The sequence below is a fragment of the Porites lutea genome, chromosome 6 (genome assembly GCF_958299795.1).
Source record: "Porites lutea chromosome 6, jaPorLute2.1, whole genome shotgun sequence".
Classification (NCBI taxonomy): Eukaryota; Metazoa; Cnidaria; class Anthozoa; order Scleractinia; family Poritidae; genus Porites; species Porites lutea.
Genome location: NC_133206.1, coordinates 33,285,784 through 33,294,679, shown reverse-complemented (window position 1 = coordinate 33,294,679; position 8,896 = coordinate 33,285,784). Strand labels below are relative to the sequence as shown.

Below are 8,896 nucleotides of genomic sequence, written 5' to 3'. Positions count from 1 at the left end.
AGGGTCTGGTAATACTGTAGTGGTATAGCCTGCGATCATGCCCTCTCCCTTTATCTCTGTAATCTGTGTTCGGGGGGAGGGCGTTAATTTTTTTTCCTCTCGAGCCAAAGAAGCAAAAAATAATAATAATAATAACACCTGATCTCAGGTTAGTAGTGGTACGGTATTCAAATGTCAATACATGTATTAATTTCCCCTGTGGATTCCACAAAAAAGATTTACAAATTCCCACTATATAATAATCAAGTTTTTAGCCGTGAATACAAATAGTAGTAACACTCTTGTATGATATAACGCTTTACTGTTCCCTTAGGGAAAATCATTCTTTGCGGTTTTTTGTCCTTTCTTACAGATGCATTTGTACAAACGAACAACGTGATTAAGATTATTAAGCCAAGTCGTTTAATGCCAGCTCTAGTCGGCAGAAGGTGTTGTTCGTTGCCTCGGTCAGAGATTCCAGACTTTTACGACTGATCAGGTTTCTCCTCAATTTAAGGTTTTCCAGGTTGCAATGGGGGCTGCGGAATGCATGGGGCAAACGGGAAATACCTTCATCGCCGATGTCATTTTGATCTAGAGTCAAACTGTGAAGCTTGCAGTTGTGAATCCGGAGTGATGACAGTAAATCCGTGGCACCTTCGTCACCAACTTGATTGCCTTGCAGATCTAATCTCTGCAAGCAATTGCGTTTCCGGATAGCTGCAGCGAGGAACTTGCATCCTTTGCTGTGGATTAAATTTCTACTTAAATCCAGTTCTTGAAGGGTACAATTTAAGCTGCACAAATTCTGTGAAAGAATTTCCACTCCTTCATCTCCGATCTGATTGCGACTTAGACTCAAATGTTTCACCTTACATGCTGGAGAATCAAACGTTCCTGCGAAGTTTCGAACTCCTTCGTTCGTGATGCTGTTCCCTGCGAGACCTAGAACAGTTATTTGGTTTGATGAGAAAGTTAAAAGTTCGGTGCAGTGTGTTAGTCCTGCGTCTAATAACTTGCAGAAGTTAAGTTCAAGGCGTTTGATTCTGCAACTTGGTGTCATCAAGCAAGGTAGCATTACTTTCAATCCAACACCTTCAATGACATTGCCACTCAAATCAAGTTCCTCTAGGTTTGTCAAAGAGTGAAAGAAAGAGGCCAGGGATTTAATACCTGTGATGGTTATATTGTTCCATGCCAAGCTGATACTGCTTTGACGAATCGACTCCAAACTTGCAACTCCATTATCTCCAATGTTGTTCAAGCCGAGGTTTACTTTTGAGAGTTTAGTCTTCTCTTTTTGAAGAGTCGTGGCTAGCTGCGCTACGCCTTCACTGCAGATGTCGTTACCACTTAGATTCAGTTCCTCTATGGAAGTGTTCAAGTTAAGGGCTGAAGAGAGTGATGAAACACCAACGCTTGTGATACAATTTTCGGCCACATTTAGAATCTTTAACTTGCATTCCCTCTTCTTAAGAGCTTCGGTCATTTCCTTTATACCCTGGTCACCCAGCATGTTTGTTTTCACGTTAAACTCCTCGGTTGGCCCTTTTCCTGGAAGCAGTAGTTTCTGTGTTAATTGTCGTATGCCCATCACTCCTACTTTGTTGTCCGATAAATCGATGCTTCTTATTGACGCAAAGGGAGAGGCACCTAGTACATTTGCAAGGGCGGAGCACTCGGGAACACCAATGTCACAGCACGGAAATTCGACGAAAGGAATAAACCTGCTCGCTACCTCTCGATAAAGCTTACGATCTTTGACCTCCACAACGCACTTCGGCAAGACAATTTGCAGTTCCTTTTGTTTTCTTTTGCATTGCTGAGGTCCATTATCTAATTCAACTGTGACAAGATGAATTGCTTCTCTCTTCGTCTTATCCGAGGCCTGTGGTAATTGAAACAAAAGGCCACAGGCAAATTGAAGCACTTGGTCGCGCTTTCCAGTTGAGTCCTCTTTGACTTGTTCAACCAAGCTCTGGAATTTCGTCAGCGGAATAATCGGAGACGGTGAAGTAGGCTGCTAAAAATTCTTGAAAACAACCCCAGCGGAAAGAGAAACGTGTTTCTTGGTCATCATTGTTCAGCTCGATAGGGCGAAAGTAAACTGGAATGTCTTCCTCTGACAATACACAACGAAGTTCGTCAATGGTAAAGATGGCCTTACCTTCATCGATACTTCTCATTGCTAAAGAGCATGCGTGGCTGTCAATGTTGGCCAGACCAAGTTGAGTATTCTTACTTCCTGGAGATTTTGAACATTGGTTTGTGCAATTTGATAACTGTCCCTCATCTGGTTGTACTGAACATGATGGTTGCTCCTCCTTCAAGGAAATCATTTGAATCACTTGAATGTACAACTGTGTGAGAGATTCTGGAACTCTCTCTCTCTTCTCCACAACAGATGAGTTATCAAGGCGTCGGGGCCACTTTAGTAAAGAGCACATGTAGAAGCAGTTGGATGGAACACAGCAGATGGAACAAGCATCGTCTGTAAATTGGTTTAGCAGTTCAAGTGTGTTCAATTCCACATCTGCTCTGTCGAAATACTTATTGATATATTCTTCGACTGACTGCGGAAGAAATCCCACGATTTCGGCTTGACTCTCGGCACCTACCAACCCTGTATAGCCGCTGTATAATAGCCTGGTCAGACCAATAACTGTAGCGCCCTTTAAAAGTTTTCCGATGATAAGTTTCTCCAACATAACTGAAAGGGGCATTTCTTCGTCTAAAGTATCTGCAAAATCGGATTCTTTAAACTCTATATTCAATTCACCGACGTTGTCAATAATAATTAAAGTGGAACCGGGATTTCCTTGCACAAAATCGTTGAATTCCAAGGGAAATTGGTTGCAAATTAATTCCCTCAGGCAAACAGTTCTCTTGGCGCCTTTCAGAAGTTTAAAATCAAGAAACAAAACAACCTTGATTTTATTCGAAAGCCATGATTCTCCTTTCGCCCATTGCCTGATTATCTTATGAGCAAATGTAGTCTTCCCTGTTCCTGTCATTCCAGTTAACAAAAACGTAGACGACAAATTCTCTTTGTTTTCCGCCAACTTCTTTTGAACAAAATAGTTCTTTGTAGCAGATTTGGGGCGTTTTACGTCGGTGATGACCGGTTTGATAAAAATGTCATCTAGTTTTAAGACCCCACCTTCGGGTAAAAGAAAGTTGTCCACGTATTCGGTTTTTTCTAAATAAAAGTTTTTGATGTCCTCAAAGTATTTATCCAGTTCTTTTTCAGATTGGTTTTCAGGTTCGCGTGGAAGGTCAATTTTTCTCACGTGGAGGCTAAGTAAGATGAATTGTGTGTCGGTTGGTATTGCACAAACGCACAAACATCCGTTATCAAGATGTTCACGTTCATTATTTTCTTCTCCGACAAACACCGTTCTGCTTCTGGACCTCGTCATATTTAAGACGTAAACTAGTTCTACTAAAGGAATCAAAGTCAACACCGCTAGGGCAGTTGTTAGCGTGGTTTGCATGACTGACTTTTCCACACGGTATCTTTCGTTACAACTGATGGTTTTTGGCTTCGAGTAAGGATCAGTAGTGTTCATAAGAGAACAGTGAAGACGCGAGGGGAAAGAAAATTGCACTTGTGTAACGTAAATGAAAAGCATCACAAAGTGGATGAGAAGCTTGGAAAACAGTTGTATGAAATACGCTGTGTAGAGACCACAAAATGGTCTAAACACTTCATGCCTGCGAAATTTTCGTAGCCTCGGAACTGAGTAAGCGGTGTAGAGAAACCAGATGGCAAACGTAAGAACCCCGTAAATTATCGTGAATGTAAATCGGTATTTCTGGGGGGAATTGTCGTAATCTGGACATACCAGCTTGACATTTGGCTGTTTCAAGGTGTAGTTACAGTTTAGGTTGTTATCCATAGAATGAAGTATTTCCATTCCCATCAACGTAGCTAAGTAAGACAGGAGCCATAAGCAGACATAAAGTTGGCCAAAGTATGTCTGTGATTTCCAAACCACCAAAAGGAATTCCCTGAGTTTGACAGCTTCCATGGAGAAATTCCCTTGCTTAAAAAAGAGAAAAAAGTGTTTTGTTAGAGACTTGCAGCTATTTAACCCATCATATCAAACCTGTACTTAGCTTTTAGGGTCTCATTTGCTATCCATCCAACATTCACCATTTTCACATAGACCATAATGCGCCTTGTTTACCTCCCCAAATTTGTCGTAACCATTGTCTTGGATTTCTCTTGGGAGGACTGTAATACCCCGGAGAAATTGGAAACATGTTACCATGTTGCGGATTTTCACATTCTTCTTCCACCAACAGGTCTGAACCATTGAAGGTAATGGTCCATTTGTTTGTTTTGTGACGCTCTAGACTCATATTAGGCGGAAGGGGTCAAAACCTCCCCCTTTTCCTGGCTTCCCCTCTTTAGCCCTGTAAGGTTTTGTTGCGAAAGTTCCCCCTATTTCTCCCACTTCTCACCCCTTTGATCTTCAGATCTCCCACCACCCACCTTTACCTTGTCCGCCCCCAATTCTCCCGAACTACCCCCCCCCCCCCCCCCTCCCAACTATTGGGTTGTTTACCACATGTTCTTAAGAATATACGAAGGAGTTATCAAAATATGATTTTAACGCTGACAAACGTACCTAGTCAACTATCTAGGTAGTCGCATTCTTATGGTTTGGGGATTTTGTTGGATTTACCTCGGAAGTCTGCAAAATTCAAAATTTAACACCCGATCAAATCATAATATCGCCATGTAACAGCATTGTCCATCAAAAGTGTAAGTGATGCGGTGTGTTGATGAAGGGGCCCAAAAATGTTTTAAAAGGTGACCAAATCATTAGAGAAAGCTTGTAATTATGTCCTCCCTCCCTCCCTCCCTCCATACTCGTAGCTGGTTACCAAATCACATCCCTGAGTACAAGTGCCCGCTCTTCTGCCTCGACACCTCCATAGACTACGAGAAGTCTCTCTTTTTTCTGTAGTCCGTCGAGCAAAACGCGAGACACGCAAATGGACACGCGCGTGACTGATGGCGCGAGACGGGAAAGGCACGCTCCCGCGCGCGTGCATTGCTCTCACTAAATCTGAAGAAAAAGAGAGACTGCTCGCAGTCTAACACCTCCAGGGAGGTACTGACATATCAGATATTGCCTGCGTGCAGACGTCTCCTATTTCCTTGAGACGTCTGCACGCAGGCAAATCAGATATGGCATACAGCTGCTAAAATCTTTATCAGTTTAGCCGCCGGAGATATCTTGTCACAGAATGATTTGTCACTTGTGTGCACACGTACAACATAAGGCAAACAAAAGTCAATGTAAATTTAAGTAGACAGTTCCTAACATTGCAACCGCTTTCTTGTTACATCGTTTGACAAAAGATGATCATGACATGTATCGTGACCACTCATGCTACGAAAAATACTTTAACCCACGGCAACCGTGATATGAGAGTTATCTCCCTGCCTCCGACAGGATCAAACTACCCCTTTTTCTACTGCAAGATCATCGTGGGCTGCTGTTTTTAAGAAGAACTCTTCGTAAGACAAACCAAACACTTGAGATGAGGGGATGTGACAGTTTGAAATGTTACTCAACTTTTTTTTTTTCCGGCTAGACAGTATTCAAATGATTTTTCGGGTGTCAACATTCATCATACTGACGACTTCCTTACTTACCTTATTGGTCGAGCTTATTGCTTTGTCGCTTTAATTGCGCATGTGTGCGGGTGCTCCGACAAGGAATCTTTATCAAACCGATGTGGAAGGATAACTTTAACGTTAAGTTAACTTCTACTTAAACACTGTCTGCACAGCATTTGAACCAAGCGACGCTAAACACGTTCAAGCAAATGGTTTCAAATTTCTTAATTTTTATTGAGATATAAGTAATTTAACATGCTCAATTATTGAAATGTATCCTGGTCATATTATTGGAATGCGAGGAATCCTTCGTTTTATGTTTGCGGAGTAGATAAGGTAGCCGATGACCGATGCAAACAGTCCGTGTATCGCGAGAGGGTAAATGGGGGTCAGCAAGTGGTTAGATACGTGCTGTCTTTGAGATGAATCCGCAGATATATTTTCGCAAAAAAATCAGAAACATAATTTTTGACACGATTTGCTACCGTTTTCATTCTGCCCTTGATTCTCAGTTCGATGGAGTACTGTTCGACAACCAAGAACGTGCGTATATTAAGACAGGCGCACGTCTTGAAGAAATACCTGGAATACCGGCGATTCTAGATGCGTGGGGGTACTTCACTGACTTCTTCAATGTTTGGCCCCGTGCCACACAAAAGTTAGGGTACATTTGTACGTTACATGTGTTAAAATTATATTTAACTTTTTTATTATTATCATTATCATCATTATTATTATTATTATGTCCATTCCTTGTAGACTCAGGTAGGATGTTCGGCCCGGTTTATAGTCCTTAGGAGAGGGTTACAACTAGTCACCACGGGTCCCAGGTTTCTCTTTTCTTTCTTCTTACAGGGACAGTACTTATTATTATTATTATTATTATTATTATTATTATTATTATTATTATTATTATTATTATTATTATTATTATTTGATTGCGATCTCAAAGGTGGTAAGGAAAAAGGGAGCGCTAAATAAAACAGAGGTGCAGCTCACGTATGAGACAGACTTTTGGTATTACCTTCGATCATCCTCAAAGAATGACTGGAGGCAAGTTTAACGCTGGGCAGATAAGTTGTTTTTGAAAAGTTGCGATACCATTACGATACTTGATAACTGATTGCAGTTCTGTAAATACCCCATATCGATACGATGACGTCAAAGTTTACGACTTGTCATTGTCCGGGTAGAGCCAGCAAGTCAAATGTTTCTTAACACAATTTACTAGGTTTGCTTGTTTCCATTTCTTTATTTAATCTTGTAATGTTTTACAACTTTAAGACACAAATTAAATTACCCATTTACTGCAGCTAATATCATCGGGCTTTATTTGCAGCACCTTTTTGAGTGTCTAAAGGCAAATTACTTCACTCCTTACTACAAAAGACGGATAGCCAGTAAATAAGTTTTTATCTGTGTTCTTTGTCCCAAACTTCATTTGTACAACTTAAATCACTTTGATGAACCTTTCGCAGTGGACAAATAATGAAAATAAGTTGTCATTTACTGCAAATTACGCTCATTTTCTAATGAATGATTGTGTACTAGGCCTCGCTTCTGTCTCCTCCTTAGAGGCCTCTTTGTCTCGTAGGGAGGCTGGGGAAGAGAAAAGAAAGCACGCTGGGCATGATGGGGAGGGGAAAGAGAGAAGCGCTTTCTATTTTTCCATTATTGCTATTTTTATAGGGATACCCAGCGGAGAGGCCTCGCTTTGAATAAAGGATTAGGGCAACTCGGAAGTTGGAGGGGGAAGGGAGAGTGCGGAAGCTATTGTTAGTTTGGTACATGGTATTGTGCTGTGGAAATTGGAGGAGGGAGGGGGAGTGCGGAAGCTACTATTAGTTTGGTACATGGCGTTGTGCTGTGGCGTGGATACTGCAGTTTTCTTGAGCCCGCTGCTCGCGTGAAAGCTGAACCGAGGTCAAACGAGAGAACGATGGCGAAGGGGGCGAGGAACAGAATGCTGAGAAAGTGTTTTTTTGTTCTTCTTCCACTCGTCAATATTTTGTATTATGTCATTTTGTGATTACACCATCCACAACACCAGGAAATTCCCCGAAATGGGCAATTCAATATGTCTTTGAAGTTAAGGTAAGGATTCCTTACGCAAACCAAATCACCCATTCCCGCACCCCCCCCCCACCCCCCCCCCCCACCTAAAAGTCAAATAGTTGTCTCCTAAGTGTCTAAAAATGTTAGCTACAAGCCCATGCCAACATGTTTCCTTTCTTGTAAAGTGTGAAGATAATGTTAGGCTTGGACAACATGAAATGATTTTAATCGCTAACTATACTAACCCTAAGATCAAAGTGCATATTCCCTTATTTGTTACCATTGAGGAAGATTTGTTTTAATATTGTTACAATGAATAGGTGATAATCGTTCCCTTTATTCTTCTTGCCTTTTTGTTTGCTTAAGAACTATTAAATTAAGGAGAAACTAAATATTAGTTATTTCAAGGCCCTGAGAGGATAAAATTTCCGTTAACTATATTACTTATTCATAACTAGAACTATAATTAAAGTGAACTTCCTAAACGTCTCTCCTTGTTCTACAAATGACTGCCCAATACTATTGTCTATCAGAATAGTATTCTAACTAGGATGATACAGAGGTATGTTTTAAAGTTTATATATCATAAATTCTGAGCTTTGCAAGCAAAACCTACTTAATCAATTTAAAATTCCTCCATCGGCGATTACCATTTTACATTACAGTCGTCCCTGGCCGTGATCAGTATAACATTGGGGCCTATCAAATGCGTTATGTTATAGCGAAATTCCTCTTTCATTAAGCAACTAAACATCATGAGGAGAAGAGCTGCTGTAATGTGATATGTCGACTATCCAAATACGTCTTGGTTTTAGGTTCTTTTGGTTTAATTATCCAAGACAAAAAGGGATACTCGTCAGACCTTTTACGTTGTGACCAAGGTCATTACGGGTGACAGAGGGATAAGGTAAAAGAAAGTCCATTGATTCTTTATTCCTCGCGATAGCTCTCTTATTATTGTTTATGACATAAAGCCCTTTTCGATGCCAAAGATGGATCTTTTCACCGTAGTGGCTTCTCAGGATATGTTAAAAAATCCTGGAAAATTCTATTCCCCTGGTCACAGTGATATGGGCATCCCCATTCCCAAAACTCTAGTAATATGGGCATCTCCTGTAGCCCTAACCTTAACCCAAACCCAAATCGCGAAGGTAACATGAGAAGGGGATGCCCATATCACTAGGGTTTTGGGAATAGGGATACCCACCCTCTCCAGAATCTATATAT

At 41.0% G+C, this 8,896-nt stretch overlaps 1 protein-coding gene across 1 annotated transcript; it reads right to left on the bottom strand.

Moving 5' to 3' along the window:
- Positions 1–164: 164 nt before the first annotated feature.
- On the bottom strand, positions 165–6,213 carry LOC140940476 (NACHT, LRR and PYD domains-containing protein 12-like). The gene is given in 3 exon segments (XM_073389451.1): positions 165–1,972; positions 1,974–4,025; positions 5,651–6,213. Coding segments are annotated over 2 exon segments (3,621 nt in total). The 5' UTR covers positions 4,011–4,025; positions 5,651–6,213; the 3' UTR covers positions 165–388.
- Between the last annotated feature and the right edge of the window lie 2,683 nt (positions 6,214–8,896).